The 22,859-nt window shown below is 35.9% G+C and overlaps 2 protein-coding genes across 6 annotated transcripts; both read left to right on the top strand.

Moving 5' to 3' along the window:
• Window positions 1–271: 271 nt before the first annotated feature.
• On the top strand, window positions 272–5,614 carry LOC135840974 (uncharacterized). 5 transcript variants are annotated; one of them, XM_065357749.1, is made up of 4 exons: window positions 272–419; window positions 1,951–2,854; window positions 2,900–2,917; window positions 2,963–5,614. In XM_065357749.1, the coding sequence occupies exons 1-4, from the start codon at window positions 402–404 to the stop codon at window positions 5,365–5,367; spliced, it is 3,345 nt and encodes a 1,114-aa protein (XP_065213821.1). In that variant the 5' UTR covers window positions 272–401; the 3' UTR covers window positions 5,368–5,614. The 5 variants fall into 5 exon arrangements, with proteins under 5 accessions (XP_065213821.1, XP_065213819.1, XP_065213818.1 ...); XM_065357747.1 differs by having other exon boundaries at window positions 2,900–5,614; XM_065357746.1 differs by having other exon boundaries at window positions 1,951–2,917.
• A 5,656-nt stretch (window positions 5,615–11,270) lies between these two features.
• LOC135840984 (uncharacterized) lies at window positions 11,271–16,295 on the top strand. The gene is made up of 5 exons (XM_065357765.1): window positions 11,271–12,484; window positions 14,530–14,719; window positions 15,156–15,406; window positions 15,491–15,578; window positions 15,667–16,295. The coding sequence occupies exons 1-5, from the start codon at window positions 11,601–11,603 to the stop codon at window positions 15,754–15,756; spliced, it is 1,503 nt and encodes a 500-aa protein (XP_065213837.1). The 5' UTR covers window positions 11,271–11,600; the 3' UTR covers window positions 15,757–16,295.
• The last annotated feature ends 6,564 nt before the right edge of the window (window positions 16,296–22,859 follow it).

The raw sequence follows: 22,859 nt of genomic DNA, 5'->3' as shown, positions 1-22,859 counted from the left end.
GTTTTGCGGAAAAACGTAAATTTGAAGGAATTTCTATCCATCATGAATACGATTGCTCGTTTCACGATTAATTAACAGTGTGCTTATTATCACAGTTGTTTTTTAAATGAACGTGACAGGAATTGAAACTATTATCTTCATAATTCGGTTTAGGTTGTCCAATTCATGCTTAATCGTCGATTTATGGTTGTTGCATAATATTGCTTACGCACATTTCAAGTATCAGGCGAGCATTTACACGTATTTTGTACACAGAAATCTGAAAAAATTCCTGGAGGAGAATTTTGCTACCGGGTTGATTAAAATATTTCGATATGATAGAAAAAATACACGTATAAAACGAGATTTTCATTAACGTTCTGGTTATTTCGCGGTGTTATGTATGCGAATACGTGAATGTGATGATGACGATGTTTTGGGTAAGTGTTAAATTTTTTTTCCATCTTTAGTTTTTTTTTCTGTCATCAGAAGGTATAATTTCGAGACGATGCGTAGCATTTTTCAATTCAATATAGTGGTGCTTAATCGGTTCAATTTTTTCGAACGTAAAATATTTAATTCTATTCAGTGAACATCATCTGGAGTAGTGTAGACTCCCGATTATCCGCCCTTCGGCTTATCCGACCCAATTTCATCCGCCCTTCCCTACCGGGTTATCCGACCTACTGAGGGCGGATGCATAAATTTTTGCATATTTTGGCTTTTTTTAGCGCATGTTTCAGCATATTTTGCTTTTTTTACTCGTTTCATTTCAATATTTTTTTCATTTCTGCTCATTTTCGCAAATTTTTTCTAAAAAATCTCGTTTTTTTTCGTTTTTTAGCTGGAAATTTTTTAAAGAATTTCACCTGAGCGAAAATAATTACCCTGAAAATGTGATTTCGGATCATCCGCCATTTTCGTTATCCGCCAGACCTTCAGCCCCAATTAGGGCGGATAATCGGGAGTCTACTGTAGTTTGTGAATTGTGAGATAATGAGATTTTTTTGCTGAAAAATATGAAGAGGAAGGTATCGTAAGTTTGTAAAAGTGTTTCAATCATAAAATCATATTTTCGATGACGATACCAAGTAACTTGAAAGGCTTTCATCCTGCCAAAATATCAGTATGGTAAAATTTGGGACTGATTAATGCTTCATTCAAGGGGTCTAAAAATCCAATTGATAAAATGCAGACTTGAAAATTTGAAATTTTTGAAAACCATTCAAGTTGCAGAAAGGTTTAAATTTATCTCTTTTTTCCTAATACTATTTGACATATTTTTCATTAAAAATTTTCATCATTTCAATTTGAACAAATGTTTACCAAATTCGGTGGATGCATTCATTACGAGTTGAAAATTAGAAAAGTAGGTCCTCACAGAACAGAATTTTCAAGAAAATTGTGGTCTTTTCGTTTTAGTTCCCACTCAACAGTTTTGTGAAAAATGGCCCAGTTCCAAAAGATGAAGATTGGGATACTCGGGCCATTGCAGTCAAAATCCAAGACTATTATTTTTAAGGTCTCTAATTGACGTAGAAAATTATCAAATTATTGCTTATTTTTGAGTAAATTATTTTGTTGACAAACTTTTCCAATCTAAACTATTACGCTTCAAGAGCATCAAATCATTGAAAAATATAATTTCTGAAACTCAGGAAACACTTTGGAATGCAGTGGTTCCAATTTTTTTTTTTTTTTTTTTTTAGTCATTACTATTGCTAAATTGTGAAAAATTGAGAACTTCAATTTTAAAAAATCATTAAATTCATAGATGTTTTTTAAAAATGCTTCCTTTAGATGGACTCGTATCTCACTTCTAGGGACGCGTATGAGGATAAAAATCGTCCTAGTTGACTTACAAATTCAAAATTCAAAATTTACTTGAATTTGGTCAAGATTCTTGAACAGTTTTTCTATAGTGATCTACCCCTATTCAATTGTAAATGATATGTCATCGTAATTTTCCAGGTATCCAACATCTATATTCTACTTCTCGTGACGTGTCTCGGCAATGCCCAATTCTTCGATTACTTTGACGATTCCAATCCATGTCCACCTTATCCATTGACTTTTGGTAGCAACGTAGGTTTCGTTGTGCCAAATGCAACAGATCCTTGTGTTGCTCCATTACCTCAGCCAAATCCTGTACCACCAGCTGGGAACAAAGCAGCACCCGAACCAGGGGCAGGTGGTAACTGTTCTGTGATTAACCCGAATGGAAGTTTGGAAAAAGGCAATTCTCTGTTTATAATTCTCGATCCTAAATCTTTGCAAGCGATATTGCAAGTTGTTCCGCCATGTAATAAGACTGATGTTCCACCTCCTCCAACAGGAGCCCTACCTCCTCCTTCAGCAGGTGGACCACTTCCGCTTGCGCCTGGAGGACCACCACCACCTCCAACAGGTGGACCGGCACCTCCTCCAACAGGAGCACTACCACCTCCCCCAGCAGGTGGACCACTTCCTCCTCCGGCAGGAGGACCACCACCACCCTCAACAGGAGGACTATCACCTCCAACAGGTGGATCACCACCTCCTCCAGGAGGAGGACCACCACCATTATCACCGCCAGCATCAGCAATTCCACCTGAAAATGCTGGACCACCTCCAGCTGCACCAAGTGATACTGGTGGTGCAGCTCCTGTACCACCAGGAGTTGGCCCTGGTACAGATGATACACCAAATACGGCTGAAAATAAGGATAAACCGGCTCCTCTTGTGAAAAGGCAAGTTCCGGCAGACTCACCAGCCATTCCTGAAGTGAACCCAGTTGATCCGAACTTAATACCTCCTGCCGGACCTGCGCCTGGACCAATTGACCCATCCATACCTCCCATTCCTGAAGTGAACCCAATTGATCCAAACTTAGTACCTCCTGCCGGACCTGCGCCTGGACAAATTGACCCAAACTTAGTACCTCCTGCAGGACCTGCGCCTGGACCAATTGATCCAAATTTAGTACCTCCTGCCGGGCCTGCGCCTGGACCAATTGACCCATCCATACCTCCCATTCCTGAAGTGAACCCAATTGATCCAAACTTGGTACCTCCTGCAGGACCTGCGCCTGGACCAGTTGACCCATCCGTACCTCCCCTTCCTGAAGTGAACCCAACTGATCCAAACTTAGTACCTCCTACAGGACCTGCACCTGGACCAATTGACCCATCTGTACCTCCCCTTCCTGAAGTGAACCCACTCGATCCAAGTCTTCCTACTGGTTTACCTGTTGATCCAAATGCAATTCCTTTACCTGAAGCACCACCTATTGATAATGCAATTCCTCCTCCTCCAACTACACCAGGTGGCCTCCTATGCAACCTATTAACATTGATACAGACTTTGGTAAATTCGATATTACAATTTGTTCTGAATCTCTTAAAGCAATTGATTCATTTAATAATTCAGCTATTAGAAAACATCATCAGAACACTTCTTGGTAAGTTGTTACCAGACATACTGAAAACTCTAGAGCAGTTGTTAGGCTCGTTGCTCCCAAATCTCTTGAAGGATGTGGGGAACTTGGTCGATACCGCATTAAATGACCTACTTGGCAAACATGGATTAGTGCCTGGATTAGTCAATGGCCTTTCAGGACCTGGAGCACTGATTGGGGGTTCAAACGGTAATTCTGCTCCTGTAATCAGTGCTGTGAATGGAATTATAACAGACGTGGAAGAATTAGTGAAAGACATACTGGAAGTTCCTGTGGTAGATACAGTCCGCTTACTTGAAGATGTCTCCAAGCTGTTGAACAACACATTGGAAGATTTATTAGACGATGTTGAAAAACTAGCTGATGATCTATTGACTGATTTATTGGGTAACTCATCCATTGTTGCTGGTTTAACAAATGATGTAACAACTTTATTAAAAGATGTTCTGGGAGACACAGTGTGCAACGTTGAAAAACTACTAACAAATAGCAACTCATTAGGCCAATTGATTCAAAACTTGTTGAAATTGATCAGAAATCTACTGGATGATGTCCTAAGAGACGTTGATAAATTACTGGTTGATAAGCTAGTCAAGCTACTTGGAGAGAAAGGATTACTAGATAAGTTACTAGACAATCTTCTCAAACTTCTGACAGATTTGTTGAACAATTTACTCGCACCCAAGTTGAAACAATTGGAAAATTCTCAAATTATCAAAAACCCAGACGAATTCAAAAAAGAAGCTATAGCCAAAGTGGCGAATAGTATACCTGGCTCAAACGTCATTCCTGGAGGACCTCTGCTTGGAGATAGTTTAGCACTTGCTTTAGATGGGCTTCTCAACGACTTGATAAAAACTGTTCAAAATTTGCTTAAAAACTTGAAAGATTTACTAGTTGGCAGGAATAGTGGCTTAATCAATAATTTACTGAATACCGTTCGCAAATTACTCGACAATCTGTTGAAAAACTTGGGTAGAGGAGTGGGAGTACTATTACCTCCCGCTGTATCGAAATTGATAAATCCATCTGCCCTACTTGGACCTCTTGGTACTGTTATAACAAATATCTTGAAGCTAGTTGTATGCGATTCTTGTAAGAAACCAATACCTCCTGTAACAACCGCGCCACCAGTAACAGATGTGCCTCCAGTTACTGATGTGCCCCCAGTTACAGACGTGCCTCCAGTTACTGTACCTCCAATTGACTCGAATTCTTCTCTGCCATGTATTCCATATTACTACCCCATTCCACCCATTGGTGAAGATTGCATTGAAGATAACTTGTTTGATAACATCAACGATCCTGATGGTTTTGTATCAGGACTAAATGTGTATCAAGATTTCATCAGTCGTAATATCTACGACAGTATTGCTGGAGAGTTTGGAGATTCGTTAGTTGATTCTTTACTTGGATCTGACTATAGAGATTGTCGAGGACTTAGTGACAGTAGCTTGTTTCCTTTAGATTTTGAGGCATTACCAAATCGTTTAATAAATGGTTTAGAAGAATCTAGAAAGCTTACTAGTGATCTTGGTTCTAGCGGACTATGGAATTTAGTTAATACTTTAACCAAAACTACTTCATCAGCATCTCCAACAATACCATTTCCACCTCTGCCGTTGCCAGGAGCAGCACCCCTACCAGGGGCAGTACCTCCACCAGGAGGAGCACCTCCACCAGGAGCAGTACCTCCGCCGGGAGGAGCGCCACCGCCAGGAGCAGTACCTCCGCCGGGAGGAGCGCCACCGCCAGGAGCAGTACCACCGCTGGGAGGAGCACCTACACCAGGAGCAGTACCTCCACCGGGAGGAGCACCTCTACCAGGAGCAGCACCTCTACCAGGAGCAGCACCTCTACCAGGAGCAGCACCTCCACCGGGAGGAGCACCTACACCAGGAGCAGTACCTCCACCAGGAGGAGCACCTCTACCAGGAGCAGCACTCTCCTGAAGACAGTGACGTCCAATTTTTTTCATTTTTTGAAATTTCTATGAACAACCAGTTGATAACACTTTCAAGCAACAGAGCTGAATGATGATTTTATATGTATTTACTATTAGTACTACATACTAACTGCATTTCTATGTCACTTGTAAGTAAGTTAATGATTTTTTCATGATTTTCCATGTAAAGCTCTTTTATTATAATACATTTTTTGTTTTCATTCATCTAAGTTAATAAGGCTGTTCAAGTTGTTTTTGTTCTTGTTCTTCTTTTTCTTTTTCAATGATACTAGCATATGCAAATACTAAAAATTGAATTCAATTCATCATGTGGGTAAATCAAAAAAGCTCCAATATGAGAGGAAGGGCAAACAAGCGAGAAAAGCAGCAAAATGTCCAGAGCAGAAGCAGCATCAAACAAATTGAGAACGAGCCCAAAGGAATGGTCCTGATGAAGGTTTTGACGATAGCAGCCTAATTACTTAAATAACGTCATTTTTCTTATAATCATTAAATTTTCCAATCTTCAAGAGGGAAATTTTCTCTCCTTTCTGATAACATCAAAATCCTTTTTAGACACCCTGTATATTGACACATCCATTTAAAAAAAAAATCAATAACTATTTTAATCACATGGTTTTTGTACATTTGAATTTTCATTCTTTCAAAGGAAAAAACCGAACCATTCTGCAGCTTTTTCCATCGAATGAAAAGTGAACCAGGTGACCATCTTCAAACTCACGAGCAAAACCAACACGCCAGATCCAGTTCGAGAAAAGAAAAATCACCACTGCAATAATAAATTACCAGCTCCGTAATGCTCGATAAATTAATGTGTACGTTACGCTGCAACAGGGGTGAAGAAAGAGTCAGAATGAAATTCTCGATTACGTTTTATTTCATCGTGCTCTTGTTGATATTTCATTTCGTCAAACCACGAGGTGAATTGCAGACACGATGAAATATCGCGGTATTTTTTCACTTTTTATTCGCTCGATATCGCGTGGTCTGCTGGAATTTCGCTAAATGACCGAGAATAAAAAGCGAAAAAAAATCCGGGAAGGAAAAAAAAAAGAAAAAGCAAATAAATGATAAATCACGTCGAGAAAAATTAATTTTCATTTTTGATAAGACTTAGTATAGTGTAGATATACGAGTGGTATACATGAGGCTAATAAATCATCATTCTCATTGTTTGGTCATATCGCGCACAAGCTTCCAATAACGAATTCGAAAAGCAATAATATTAAATTAGAGAACATTCGTATAAACGATGCTTTCACTTTATAGTCGAAAACAACCCAAAAGTGTAGCCGGGTATTTTTTGATTTATGACTAGTAGAAATCTCTCCGTCTTTTTCTTTCGTTCTGCTTGATGTGTGGTGGTCGTCATCCCGAGCTACACATTTGTAAGACTATGTGTGACTGAGAGAGTAGGTACTTGTATGTGTGTGTAGCGAACGTCAATTGTTGAGAATTAAAAGTCCATCATATGTTGTGTTTCGGTTTAGTCACGTAGTAGTCGGTCGTTGGTTAGCAGGGCAGGCGGTCAGGATGAGGGTGAGAGAAAACGCTACCCGATTTTGGTCGGAATCTTACTCGTATCTCGATGGCAAAGCGTCAAATGATAGATTGTTTCAACTCTTCCTTCGACACATACAGAGAAAAGAGAAAAAAACGTGTGCTGGGCGATCACGAAGCGTGTTATTTGTCACCCGCCATGGACGAGAGAAAACTATGCAGCAGGGCGGCTACACCAAGAGCAACGCGACGCTTGTTGTGTTGTTAGATTTTGTGAAATATCTTTTAAAAGGTATTAAAATTCTTGGCCCGTGCCTCGGTACATTTTTCTTTCTAGTTGTCGAAACGCGATATCTATCAGTGTCAGGTTATGGAGATTCATTTCTTCGGTTTGACTGTGAAAGGACTCGGGGTGGTGAGGGTGGCGGTAGTGGCAGTGATGTCTCATGGAAAGTTGTACGTAGACAAGTAGACGTGTATGTAAAGGAGACAAAATGAAGAAAATAGTTTCGAATTCCGACCAAGTATGAATTCTATCAAATTAGGTTTTATTTTAGCTCGTGCTGCTGATGCTGCAGCTGTTACAAAATAGGCACGGATACATGTTCAATATAGTAGTGAAATTCAGGCGTTTTTCTATCTACATAGATGTGAACACACGAATAGTAGTAAATTTACCCGAAAGTAATCACCCCAACTGGCAACAGAAAAAAAATCATATAAAACAGTTGATTTTACGCCCATTGAACCAAAATTCGATGAAAAAAAAAACTAACATTAATAAGACACAATTGAATTAAAAACCTAACCTATCAAAACAGGTTAAAATTTCGCCAAAAATTCAGATATTTCAACGATAACGTTTTCTGAGCGTTTTTGAAGATTCTTGAGCCCAAAAATTGAGTCATGATTTTTGTAATTTTAGAAAATGTATCTCGTAACCTACCAACACGTTTTGAAATATTATTCTGTAGCGTAACTACTTCGATCGTTATCATCAATCAGCAAGAAGCCATAATATACCTTATCGAGGGCAATTCAGTCGAATAACTATTTTGTAGGTTTTAAAAAAAGATACGTAGGTTAGTAACTCTTTCATCGCTTAAAAACTGGCCTGTGGGTCATTATTGATAATTTTGTGTTGGTTTAAACAATAAACATACTTATCTGCATTTTCTTTAACATGAAATGAAACTTTAATTTACTCAGATAAAATTAATCAACGGGTAAGAAAACAGTACTCGTACATTTTAGTCACAGAATCTGAATCTTTATTCTTACGTATTTTTAAATCCAATATTAATGCAAACCATCAACCCCCATACCTATTCTTATACCTGGACCGCAATTCGGTTACTCAATGGCTACTTTTTCTTCGTTTTTGAAACCTGTTTTCAAATTAAAAACGATCCCGTTACGAGATTATTTATCTACTGGAATTCCAAGTCTACGTTTAGGTACCTATCTACCTGCAAGAATCAAAATCACAGATGATAATCAATGGTTCAAAAAATTCTCACCGCGGAAGTAAAGGAAAGTGTATTCTTTGATAAAAATAAACACTGTCGTACTGGAGACACTCGCATCGCAAGAATATCAACGTAATTCCAGTAGCGAAATAATTGCGTTGACCTAGAAATAGTTTGCTTAGTAGCGCTGTGATGATAAAATCGAACAATGTGTCTCAAGGTTGAATCGCGAACCTATTTTTAAACGAATGGAATTTCAATTAATTTAATAGACGAGACGTAGACTTCCAGAATTCAACTTAAGTTATTTTATTGGTAAAAAGTGAATTATCAAAAATTAAATTGGAATATGAGAAACAGTGCTGAAGAGGAGAAGAATGAGATAGGTAATGTTCAAATTTTGGCCACGTTTGGTCGGCTAATTATTTAAAAATGATCTACTCGTAATAATCTGACAAGAAAGTGATAATCGCCAATCAAGAGAAAACTTCGCCTGTGCACTGTACTCACAAGGGAACCGTTTGAACTATAGCACTCTCCAATTTAAATAGGTAGATCGAGAGAGCATTCCTAAAAACGTTTGTAACCAAAATTTCTCGTCCAAAGATTCATTTTTGGATTTTAGGCGAATTTTTGAACATTTAAAAAATTAAAATAAAAAAGTTTCAAGGACGATATTTTATGAAATTGAATTTTTTGAGCAAAGTGAACCAATGTGAATAATTCCTTCAGTCACTTCTGGTGAAATTTAGTTCGAAGACTAATTTTCTGTTTTCTTTTTTCGGATAATACCTCAACATATATATTTTTTAGAAAAAGTAGAAACATGAATACGAGAATAAAAATGGTCAATTTTTGGGTTCTCAAAAATCAACCAAAAATCCGTTGAACAGAATTTCGCCATTTCTATTCTGGAGCCTCCACTGCGATTTTAGATTTCTCCAGGGTTTTAAAACTTATCCAGAAAGCATGGAAATTGATTTCTGCCCCTAAAAACGAGTTATGGCTTATTTACAACTTGTATGAAGCGTTTACACCAATTTGAGCCGATTTCCAGGAGGACACCTCGATCGAAGAAGTTTTTGACCAGCATTTTCCAGTCTAAAGTAAGTATCATTAGTATCATTAAAAATATTCTGGTCAAAAAAACACACGAGAGATGTCCACCTCGCAATTGAACCAAAAGCACTCGATTTTAAGCCGCCTAAATCACTTTTGACGTATGTATTTTGGAGAAATTCTATTTTTTTTAGAAAAATGGAAAATTGCACTGGATATTCTGGAATGACTCGAGATGGTGAAATTTGGTTTTCAGGGGTTGGTTTCAGACAAGCCAAAGCCATTCGTATAGATTTCAAACATTTTCCCATCAACTGAGAATTTTCAACTTTTTGGATTTTCATCTTATTCGTAAAAAATGCGCACCTGAGGTGGTCAGCCTGGAAATTAGGCCAAATATAGATAAACTTATTTAAACGGCCGAGAACAAGCCACAACTTCATATTCAGCTAATACCCAAATTGATTTCCACTCCTTCTGAAACAACTTTAAAATTCTGGGGAAAGGAAAATCACGCTGCAGGCTCCAGAATGGCTCGAATTAGTGAAATTCAGATTTGGCAGGTTGGTTGTAGACAAGACACCGTCTTTTGTGCAAATTTCAAAAATTTCCCCATGAACTGTAAATTTTTGATTTTTTGAATTTTTTTCTTGATGGTCAAAAAAAAAACTCACTCGAGGTGCCCGCCTAGAACTCGACTAAATGGGGTTTTAAACTCATTTAATAAGTCGACAATAAGGCTCAAAAATATTTTTAGATGCCTATATTGGTTTTCACACCGTTCTGGAGAAATTGAATATCGCGTGGAGCTTCCAGAATGGCCAAAAATGGTGAAATTCGGTTCGATGAGGCTGACAAGGGGGTTTCAAAACTCGAATTTTCATCATTTTTACCTTAATCATTATGAGTTTCCCAAAAAAAAGAATGATTTTCCGAAACTGGTCGATTTTGAATTTTCAAAAATTCACCAAAAATCAATTTGGGTAGCTAAATCTCAGGTATTGGGGTTTCATGCTCTTTTCAAAATTCGTGCTCTTGTTGAAATTAGAGGCGCAGGCGGTCATTTTCGATTAAAAAAAATTATTCAGCCATTATATTTTGAAAAAAAGATATTTTTGGAAAAAAATTCTCCAAAATTTCCAAAACGAACTTTTATGAATTTTTTAAATAAATTTTCGTGCTGGGAACTTCTCAAGACAACCAAAAAGAAAAAAATTATTTCGCGAAATTTCCTTCCTTTGAAATTCAATTTTCCCATAACAACTTTAATTTTGGAGATCATAGCATATTTTGCAAAAAAAAATTCTTTCGAACAGTTGTGTCAGAAACTATGGTCAAAAAACTGAAATTTTCCAAAATTATTATACTCTGTACCTACCCTTTCATTTTTGGATGAGGCTCGTGTCAGAAGAACCAAAGCCTTCCAGTGCAATGCACAAAAAAAGTCTCATTTTGATCGATTTTTACTTTCCTTCAAAATTCATTCGCGGCCAAAGCTTCGTTCAATGTCAAAAAAAAGTTTGAAAAAACATTGAAAATAACTCACAAAATGGCAGTTTTTTTTCAATTCCTCTGGAAAGAACCTATACTAAAAAAAAAAAAAATGTTTTCAAAATTGAAAAACTTCCAAGTCATTCATTCTTTGGCCTATCGGCGTGACTTAATTCTGAAATTTTTATCCTTAATGAGCAATTACCACAAGTTGGAAAAGTTCAACTTCAATAAATTTGGCGAAAAAAATTCTGCAAAATAAAAACGTCGCAGAGTAATACATCTTATACATACATCCTAGAACACGTATCCGTAGATTGAGAACAATGCTTCGTGGATACTGACCCAGAGTACACGTCATTTCCTCACTCTTACCTCTTCTACCTGCTACGTTGTTCATAACGGCTCGCTTGATGATGCTCCAGTACATGACGCGAACGAAACCAGTTCCGTGTTGGTGTCTCAGGTCTCTAACTTCCAACAGTATACCTTGAACCTTATCATAATGCAATTTTGTCGTGTTCTATTTACTTAAGTTTTTTTACGAACAAAATAACGTAAATTTTCGCATATTAGTAGCTGATAATGTGACAAAAAAGTGTTAAAATATAGGTTATTATCAAATTGTGATATTAGTTTACGTTTTTTTATACATTTTTCTTATTAGGTAACCATATTATTCTTTTTTTTTTTTTTGAAAATGTACAAATCAACCAAGTTATTCGTCTTGTTTCTATTCGTATCACCAATTCGGTTCTCGTTCCAACAATCGAATCCTCAGTCTGAAAACCAAGCCCATCATGAAGAAGAAAAAAACGTATTCTTGGACGCAGCCCAAGACATGCTCGGAAACCTGATGGAAAAAAATCCAGACATGGGTAAAAACGCAGTGATGGCAGCTCTCGGTGGAATTTTCCAATCAATGAAGGGCGGTCAAGCGATCGGCGATTTGTTATCAGGTATGAATACACCCGGAGGCAAAAACATAGCCAGCGATATCCTCAGCGGTATAGCTGGTATGCTGGAGAAAAATCCTCAAGGATTTGATCCCAATATGCTAGGTCAAGTCGCCCAAGTATTCTCTTCGTTGGCCGAAAGCAAAAACGAAATACCAGGACAGCAAAGCAGCCCTGATTGGGGATCAATTTTAGGCCTAGCCGGTAATTTAATCTCATCTATGAGTGATAAGAATTCAGAAGGAGGCGGATTTGAAGGGTTATTGAACTTGTTACCAATGTTGACCGGTAATGTGCCCAGTGGACACGTGCATTTCGCTGATAACGAGCTGGAAGATCAATTGGAGCATGATAAGCATCAGAAAGGATCGTATACGCCACCTTTTATGAATATTTTTTACGAATATTGGGAACATTTCAAACAATCGGAATTCGGAGAAGCTGTGTGGAAGAAGAGTGGTCTAGAAGCCATATTCCAGCTGTTTGTTGATAAAGATGGGTATTTCCAAGTAGATAGGATTTTCGAGTCGATGGAGAACGCTTCGTTTAGACGTAAATGGATCAAGAGTCTTTCGAGTTTTGTTGGAGAATGGATAAGGCATTTGTCTGATCCGAGTACTCAAGCTAGGTGAGATATTTCTTCATTTGTGATAGAAAAAATTTAGCTATATTCGAGTACAATACATACTTATTATTACAATCAGAATCTACATTTAGCTTTTACTCGAGTTATAATCCTAATTTTCTAACAGAATTCCGGTTCGTATTCGTCATTCACCTATAAGTTATACCTATATAAATTATATTATGACGAAATTTTACCAGGAACCTAAATCACCCATCACTTCGTAAGTGTTCCACAAATTTAGGCTCCACTGATTACCTATTTGGTATCATTTGAATATTTATTTCCATGAATAAATTTTACCGAGCACTCGAATAATACATTGACAAACTTTGAGTCAATTCAGTAACACTCGTTAGACTATTCTCATGATTAATTTAGATCACGTGCAAGGGCTGCTATTACACACAATTACAGCCCAATATACGACTAGGTAATACTAATTATATTGGAAACGCTCAAAAATCAAGATAACTCGTCATCGTCTTCATCTTCATCTTCAGACATCCGCAAAGTTGATCCGGTGAAATAATATAACCACATGATGTTATCATACTCGTAAAAAGTTGAAGAAAAAACATTCCACCGTTACCAAAATCGAGGTCACTGAACGTATGGAAGTCCACTCCCACGTTCAGTATCAGCAATACACATTCTATTCTACGACTTGTTATTGCGATTATAAATATTATGATGTCTGATGCCATCTCAGGTTATTTCGATTGAAAAACTGAAATGGAATTCTTATCATTCAACCATTATCATTCCGTCTCAATAAGGGAATATCTCGAGAAGTCGAGTCGAGATATCTGTCTCCAAATTTGAATGGAATCGCACGATCTTTGGAAAGTATCGGTCTAAAACCTCCATGTTCAAAAGTTCAGCAGCTCAGATATATTTTTTGATTTATGAAAAATTGTTAAAAATTCAAAATTCATGTTCTTGAAAAAAAAAGAAAAAAAATACATAAAAATGAAAGAAGTCCCCAAGCATAAATCATCATCTCTAAACCGAATTTCAACATTTCCAGTCATTTTGGAGCCTCCAGCAGGATTTTAAAGCGTATTCCCGGGTAAAATAGATGAAATGCCCCTGTCTTCGGATTTTTGAAATTTTGATGAAACATTTTTGGGTGCCTTTTAAAAAAATGTTGGGGCCAAAAAATTCCCCCATCTCACCCCTCGCCCACAATGGCCAAAAACGCTTTTTTCGGGGGAAAATCATACTTCAACGAGTTTTGAATAAAAAATTTTGAATTTACCCAAAATATGTATATCGAGGAAATATGAGTCTACCAATGTGAATTTTTCAAAATTTTCGGCCCCTCAGGGGGGAGATATCGACAAAAGAAAATTTGAAGCTGCCGTATCTCCGAACCTAATTCTTGTACACACCATTTTTTTTTTCCTTTCAAAAGTACCATCTGCATAAGTACTATATATACCTAATTGGTATTTTTTTTCAAATTTTTTCTTCAGGTGGGTCATTTTCAAAAACTCAAAAAACACTCAAAAATGTGTTTTTTGTCACGGCACCACCAAACAAAGCGATACTACAAGATACTTATAATTCTAAAGTTTTGCATGCGAACCACTAAAAACAATAGAAAACCAACCATTTTTTAAAAAACCCCAATTTTGGGGCCATAGGCACCCCCTCCTCTAATATTGGGACGAAATAAGATCGACAATATGGGTATCGTTATCATATGAATCGAACTTGCTGAACACGAATATGAAGTTAGATTTGCGGTTGGACCCTCCTAAGGGTCATATTGGGGGAGGGGGTTGCCCAAAAATTACATTTTTCGATTTCCAGACGGACACGCGTCGTGTTTTTTTTCAGCCCTTCGGGAGGAAAAAATGTAAAAAATTTAACGTTGTTTTCAATTCGTAGACCATTATGAACAATTTTTAACATACACTACCCACACAATCTTCTAGATTTACCTATAATAACGCCACTTTGATACAATTAATGGTACGATACTAATTCTAATGGAATGAAATCACAAAATGGAAGTTAACACATTGTTTATTTTTCCTCAGATACATCGGCAACATCAAGTTTCTTGGGAACAGCTTTCTAAGATCTCAAGGGTACTCAGATTCGGTACACTTTGATCCAACCAAACCGACTGATTCAGCAATATCGATAATTGATGCCATAACAAAGAAACAATTTGGATTGAAAATAGATTCAGGCAAATACATCAGACCTGCTGTGATATACTTGAAGGTAATCATCATACAGTAAATTAGAGTGGGTTGTGTTTTTAAAAAATGCAGTAGGATTGCGACCAACTTCAGAGAAGACCTTTAAATTCGAGTTGAAAGATAACTCAGAATTTTTTTTAGCTACGGAGATGCCCCTGAAGGGGAGATATAAGTCCTCAAAGAAGGGACATTTTCGAGAAAAAAATCGTGTTTTTTGTTTCAGCTACAAACCAACCTGTTTGGGAAAAAATTGAGAACTATTTTCCATAAATGATTTTTTTTTTGAAAACCCACCTCTCCTTCATGAGTGATTTTCAACTCAAATGAAAGCCTTTACTAAATTTGGTTTAAAATCTTCCAATATATTTTTTTTTCGTACCCATACACATTCTTGAGCAATCACTGTTACTTGTGCATACATACTCATATATTCACTAATGATCGATTATTTCTCACAGGAAGTATTCAAAATAGGCGATGGAAAGAATTTACTCAGTATGAGTAAACTTAGCTCCAAGGAAATTAGTGATAGACTAGGAGACGTATTGAATGGCGAATTAATAGAACCAGTTCTCAGAGTATGGCGAGCGTACAAATTTTCCATCCTAAATCCTCAATGTGATAAACAACTATTATGCTATTTAAATAAAAAAGATAACAGTTCACCAGCTCAAATAGGCCTCAAGCCAGGAGTAATGAAACTATCCAGGTGCGTTTTATAACTCAAAAATGTCTACAACTCAAGAATGTGTCATGAAGTGTTCATTTTCATGAAATTGATTTTTTTTTTTAGCTTATCCGCTGCATGGTATTTATCAGGCAGGACAGGAACGCCATTTTGGAAATTATATAATGCTGTAACTGAAGATATCGTATGCGAAGTAAGTGTATGAATAGGTATTTGCCATTGTGTTAGAATAAAATTTGAGCTGCGAATTAATGCTCATAATTTTATATTTGTCTTTATAGGCACATTACCCTGCTGATTGTCACAAATTCTACGCAGCAGACCATGCATTTACAACTGAAAGTAATAATCTTCATGGCGAGGAATTGTGAGATTTCTTTATAGGAATCAAAAACCTTCCAACATTACCAATTAATTTTAAGCATTACTACTCTTGAGTGATTTCATCATTGAAATTGAAGTTTTTTTTTTTTTTTCAAAAACGTCCACAGTCAAAAATGCTACACGAGCTTTAACAACATCAATGAATTTTTGTAAAAAAAAAAAAGTCTCTGGTAATAAGATCTATGGTTGTTTTTCAAAAAAAAAAAAAAAAAAAAAAAAAATAGATACCCTATTGCATCATATGGTTTTAAATTAATGGGTAGATATGAACAAGAACGAAAAGCATTTTTTTTTTTAATGGAGCTAGTTGTTCCTATAATAATGTATAGGTAATAAAATCTTCACTGCTGAAAATGTGAAAATTAATCAACACCAATTATTCTTAAAAATTTCCTACATACCGTATAAATTTTCGGGTACCTAATTGTAATATGTACTTTTGAAAATGAGAAGAACTTGAAATTAATAAGATATTTATTTTACAAAAATACCAACCACAATAAAACATTATTTTTTTTGTATACAATTTGTTTTTCAACTTTCAATCAACACCACAGTTCAGAATATTGTTTTCAGATAGGTGGGTACTGGGTACTTGGGTAGGCATCGAACAAAAATGCAAAATGAAAAAACAACATTCTTGTATCTGATAAAATCTCAAAAACCGAAAAGAAGGATGATTAGAAGGACACTTTCAAAATGAAAAATAAACCAACACTAATTCTTTGGCTTTCTCAAAAAAAAAAAAAAAAAAAAATGTTGCTCACAAGAAGTCAAAACAAAATCCAAAAAACATCGAGAAAACAAAAATTAAGAAGTAAAGAACCTGAAAATTATTAACACGGTGGAAAAAGTCAAAAATTGGAGTCTCAAAGAATTTTGATCAGAATCCTTCTGGAAAGGAAAAAATCCCCTCCTGCATCCAGGAATATTAATTATTCCCTCTTATCTATCGATAAACTCCCTAAAGTTGAAATAAATTGAAAAAAACCAAAATATAGTTTTTAATAATGTTTTAAAAATTTTTCTGACTTCAAAATGTTTCATTTTTGATTTTTTTCCAATTCATGAAGGGGAGATGCTCTACTGCTCCATAGGCACAATTGGAGCAAGTGGATTATTCAAAATAATTCTGACACATAAATGAGAAATTTTCAACAAAAAATCGTACCAATTTCAATTTACAACACATTTTTTGTAGGAGGGGGGGAGAGAGGGGAGATTTTTCTCACGTTGACGGACTTTATAAATATGAGGTGACCAAAATAGTTTGGAAGTTCAGAACAGGTTTTTCATAAAGAATTTTGACTTCAACATGAAATTTTTTTGGATAATTGAAATTTTTAATTGTTAATTTGTTTTTTCAACTCTTGAGCTTCCTTTTATATCAAGTTGAAAAATAAAATTTTCAAAGATTCATTTTCATCAAGGATTCATTTTCAAGAAAAAAAAAAATACAACTTTGGGGAAGGTTGGTGGCAAAAAATTGGGTAAATTGTCACAAATGTTTCTAGTTCAGCTTTTGATCCATTTTCAATAATTTGAAAAACATGTAAAAATATGAAAAAATGCAGTTGGTAACTAATTTGTAGCTACCTATAGGTTCAAAAACATCAACCTCCTCAATAGATAAGCTGTAATATGAATTTTCAAAAAAAACCTATGTTGATCCCAAAAAAAGAAATAAAACTCTTTGGGTATCAATAGTTTTTTTCTTTGAAAATTCATATTACAGCGTATCGATTTTTTAGAGATAGTTGAAAATTCGGAATGGTTACATTAAAGGTAAGAAAATATACGTACATGCTTTTCATTACCTAAGTACTGTGATGACGAAAATAAACTAAATGGTCCGTGTAGTTTTCGCAGGACTTCGAAGAACGGGAGCAACTTCTTCTCTAGTTGAGAAATCTCCTCTATTTTTCGCAGTAACTTCAACTTTTGGTTGTGGGCGTGTTTCAGAAGTTCTTTTAACCTGGACAGGTGTAGTAGTATACAAAGCGTTCATTCTTTCTCTAGCACCGGCCAGTTTCTTGGTAACGTTTTCTCTGGCCTGCTTGCAAGTCGGCTTACTGTTGACTTTAGCTCGGTTCTGCTTAAGAAATAAAAAGTTGATGCTTGGTGTTCAATTTATTTTGAAAATAAATTTTAATTCAACTTAAATTAAATTATTAATTTGTTTTTAAAATAAAATTTTTTATTTTGACTCCAGCTGAGATTTGGGTGCGGTAGATTCCAGCTGAGATGCGCAACTTTCGCTCTGAACATTGCCTTCGTCGCGTCGTCGCTCAATTCAATCACTTCATCTTCATCTTCTTCGGTGATATCGATTACTTCGATTCGATGATTGGTACAAGAGGGTACCCATCTTCCGAATTCCAAGCAACAATTTCCAGCATGTAACCACTATCTTCTACTGTTGAAGCTCCTAACGCAACACGATTTCCGGCTCGCAGTTCCGCCCAACGATGCTTACATACTCGCGAATCGTTGACGTAAACTCCCCATTTATTGCACCCCCCGCCGATCCTCCGGCACAACTTCTTTCTTAAAGGGCGAGTCCTAAGGAACATTTCTAGCCCATGTCCTTGAAAAAAAGTGGCCGAACTTACAAAATGACGGCCATTTTAATTGACAGATCTGCCGAAATCGCAGATTTTTCATTCCAACATGGGACATGCACGAAATTTTATAAATCGTATAACGGTAGATCGAAAGATCAGGCAAAAATTCATCACCTGTCAAAATTTCGAGTCCCAAAGTGCATTTCTCGATTTTTGATGAATTTTCGAAAATCAAATTCAGGCTAAAAATGAGGGCAAAAATCAAATTTTGGACACGCCAAATTGACTGGAAATAAGATAAGACATTTATTTTTGCCTCCAGCAGATTTTAGAAACTCATCAAATGGAGATGGAAAGCCAAAATTCATTCGTTTTGGAGCCTACAGCGACCTTTTTGAAAATTACTGGAGTCTTCATCCGGATTTTTGAAACTTGAGATTCCCACAACATTTTATCAAATGGAGTTAGCAAGCTGAAATTAATTTCGCAAACTCAGTAATTTAAATAAGATATATGAAGTCGACTGCATGGTGGTTTCAAATGGTTTTAAAGCTTCCGGCTACTTTTTTGGAAATTTCAATTTTCCAAAAAATGCCACGTTCAAAAAGTCGCTGAAGGCTCCTAAACGACTTTAAACCCACCAGCTGTCGACTTCGTAGCGCATTCAAATTAGTCGTGCAGAATGAATTTCGGTTTTATATCTCCATTTGATGAAATTTTGGGAAATTTCAAGTTTCAACAATCTACTGGAGGTTCCAGTAATTTTCAAAAAATCGCCGGATGCTCCAAAACAACTTGAAATTCACCTGCATTCGACTTCGTAGCGTACTGAAATCAGTTTGCAGAATGAATTTTGGCTTTTGTAACTCCATTTGATGAGATTCTGTGGGAATTTCGAGTTTCCAAAATCTGCTGGGGGCTCAAGAACTGCTCATTTCAGGTAGTTTACCTTTTAGCTGAAACGCAAGAAACTTACACGGTAGTGCCAATAGGAACGATCGCGGATGCGGAGACTGTGCCAAAAACGAAAGTTCAGACAGTAAGATTGGGTACTTATAAACAGCAGGCGAAACAAATTCCAATAATCGTAAGTACTTATTCTTTTCAAAAATGTTCTTCATCGTTTCATAATATTATCATTTCATACTATAAACGGTTTGAAACCGTTTCCAATCGATTTGGCGTATCGAAAATAGGGTATATCTCAAATTTCAGTATTCTTGGTCAATTTGGTAAAATTTTGATTTTTTCCCCTCATTTTTGACCTAAATTTAATTTTCAAAAATTCACCAAAAATCGAAAAAGGCTTTTTAGCACTTGAAATGTTGACAGGTGATAAATTTTTGGCTGATCTTTCGATCTACCTTTGTACGGTTTAAAAAACATCGTGCAAGTTCTATGTTGGAACTCAAAATCTGCGATTTCAGCTGACCTGTTGGTTAAAATGGTCGCTATTTTGTAAGTAGGGCCACTCATTTTTTCGAGGACAAGGGCTAGAAATGTTCCTTAGGACTCCTGCTTTAAGAAAGAAGTTGTCCTGGAGGATCGACGGGGAGAGGGGGTTCAAGCCATCACAGTACGTATGTAAGGTACCTACTTATCTGACAACAAGAAACAAATTAAATCAATTTTATTTTTTTCACTTTTTAGTTTTTCTGGGATTTAAAAATATATCAAAAATTCACTTTTGAACTCACTTAAAGTGGGACTTAGTTGTAATTAGCTAAAATGACCGAGATGGTGCCAAATAAACCCCAAATGACCAAAATCGATAATGCCAAGGTTCATTTTTGGCCTTTATTGTACGTTGCTCAAAAACATTTTTATTTTGCGCAAAATTCAAAAAAGGTTTTCAAAAAATTATTTAAAATCTAAATAAATGAACTTTAGGCAGGTGGTTTTAGGACATGCATAAAAAACCTAGTAACTTCTTAATTGGCCCAAATTGAAACTTGTAATTGAAACACGATGCGAAGAATTCGTCTCGGTGTACGAATGTCGTATCACACGCGGGTGAAAATGCTATTAATTTTCAATTTACCTTTGTGAAAGTTTCTTACTTCGTATACCACGAGTACGCGTATAAGGAGGCATTTGACATTTCGTATTATCTTCATATCATTACGTATGTATAAGTACTCTAGTACACAATAAAGATTCGTAATGAAACATATTTATAAGCCACAGCGCAACCTTTACGAAACAGCACAGGAAGCAGTTAGTAGACCAAGGGAGAAGACGAGAGTTGAAATGTGAAATACATTAAAGATGCCTTATTTTAGAGTATAACGTCCTCGAGGGTTTAATTCTGCCATTTGCTGGATTTTGCCATCAACTCGTGTGTTTTGCAGCGCTATAGTTCCATACGTTCCTACCACTTTAATAAACTAATTAAATAGGAAACGTTTTCAAAGAGAATACAACGCGATATTTTATTTCCCTTTCGGCTTACGTCGACATTTTCGCTTTATATGATAATTTCTAATCCGAAATATTTATCGTTACAGGCAAAAAAATACCTATACAGAGAGAAATGATTCGAAATTACGACGTTTTAGTGGAAGAGTTTTTGGGGGCTGTGAGGTAAACATTTAGAACGGTCGTTCGAAAGAATTAGAGAAAATGTGAAAGGAAATCTAGGTCGAGTAGTTATTAATATTTTTTCAAATTATGTTTCGAGAATGCTTACGGAAGACACCTATACCTCGAGTAATGTAATTTGCTCTCGAATACGATGAAATAATCCTTGCAAAATGCTCATTATTCTGAAAGTTAAGATTTAAACCCGACGAAAAAATGGTTGGATTTTTTTTAAGGAGGAAAAATGGTTCATTCAGCACCCACAGTCTCCTCTTTCTCTTAAGCATGTTAAACAAATAATTTACAATAATGCATGACAAAGTACAGAAATGTATGTACCTATATTAAAATAAGGTAAGGTATTGCCTCGGAAAATTTGTTTCTCCAATGCTGAAAATCATGCAAAAATTGCATTCATTTTCTATTATTTTCAAAAATATAGAAAATGTTATTCTCTTCATCATTCGAAGTCCTACATTATATAGGATTACAGGTCTGTGTCTGTACATCCATACACTCGATACGAAAAATCGAAATGGAAAACAATAATATACCGCTGGCCGTGTAAAATATAAGGAAAAATTTCTCGATATCGAATATGATAAATGTAGTGTGTATAATACGAAAATAAAACACAAGGGTTGTCCGAAGAAGCAGAATTATTATTTATCTGGTGTATTTTTCGCACACACACCAGCACGTAAAACTCGATAGCGATGGTGTAAAAAGGATGAAAAACAACGACACAAATACAAACGTCGGTTTGGTGAAATCTGTTGCTGAATGTATAGCAATGCTCACTGATGAAAAAAAAAAAGTCTACCCTGTACACATTTGCCATCGGTGTTTCCCCGATTAAATGTTTTATGGAGTGGAATCGAAAAGGTCGAAATATAATTCAAGAAATGTGTTGTCGGGGGTGTTTATGAATTAAAATGCTTTTTTACGTCTGGCAAAAGTATAACGCGAGCATTATTTACGATGAAAGTTTTCTTCTCTTTTTTTTCTCTCTCTCTTCTTCGTACAATAAATTGTGTACCGTTCGAGTTGGCTTTTAGAGCTTTGGAATACGTTTATTTTTTTTATTTTTTAAATAACGAAGCGTAATAAAATTAGACGAAGGAAAGTATAGTAGTGATGCAGGAGAAACGTGCTCAGATTTGTAGACTTTCTCAAGTCGTAAATATCGTTTCGATGACGTGAAATTTGAATTTGCCAAAAAAAACTACTTCCTGCGTAAAAGACTTTTCGTGTCTTTTATCCACTTAGCTCGCCAACTACATACACGATAGGGCAAAATGCCCTTTGGGTGTGATTTTTGGAAAAATTAAGCATAAAAATGGTAACGTGGACGCATATCAGTTGGAGGACCGGAAAAATTCATATCAGAATATAAAGGAAAGTTCGTTTCACGTTTATTGAAACACAGTTCGCACTAATGGGACGTACTGGAATTTCGAAGTTACCCCCCCTCCCGTCACCCACTAAATCACGAGTAAAAATCAACTGTAGAAGAATCATTCAAAAGTTACTTTGCGACTTATCAAACTAAGTTGAAATTTTGCAAGAAATTCATTCGTTTCAACGAAAATATTAAAAGAACAGTTTAAAGAATTTTTGACCCAAAATTGAATCATGATTTTCAGGGTTTATGAAAAAGTATCAAGCGACGTATAAAAATTGGCTAAGATCTCGCGAGAAATTCAAATATTCCTGAAAAAATGTTTGTCGAGCATTTTCTAAAAATTTTGAAGCCAAAATTGGGCCCTGAATTTCGGCAGTTTTGAAAAAGGTATCATACAACTAATCATTAAATTATTAGGTACCTACACATAATAATGTCATTAAATTTGCTTTAAAAAAATTTTAATATTATTTATTTTATCAGAACTAATATTTTTCAATTTTAATAATTTTAATATATTCAATTTAATTTTTTTTTATAG

Source organism: Planococcus citri, chromosome 3 (genome assembly GCF_950023065.1).
Source record: "Planococcus citri chromosome 3, ihPlaCitr1.1, whole genome shotgun sequence".
In the NCBI taxonomy this organism is placed as follows: domain Eukaryota; kingdom Metazoa; phylum Arthropoda; class Insecta; order Hemiptera; family Pseudococcidae; genus Planococcus; species Planococcus citri.
The sequence above is the reverse complement of the archived record's forward strand: the minus strand, read 5'-3'. Positions and strand labels throughout refer to the sequence as shown.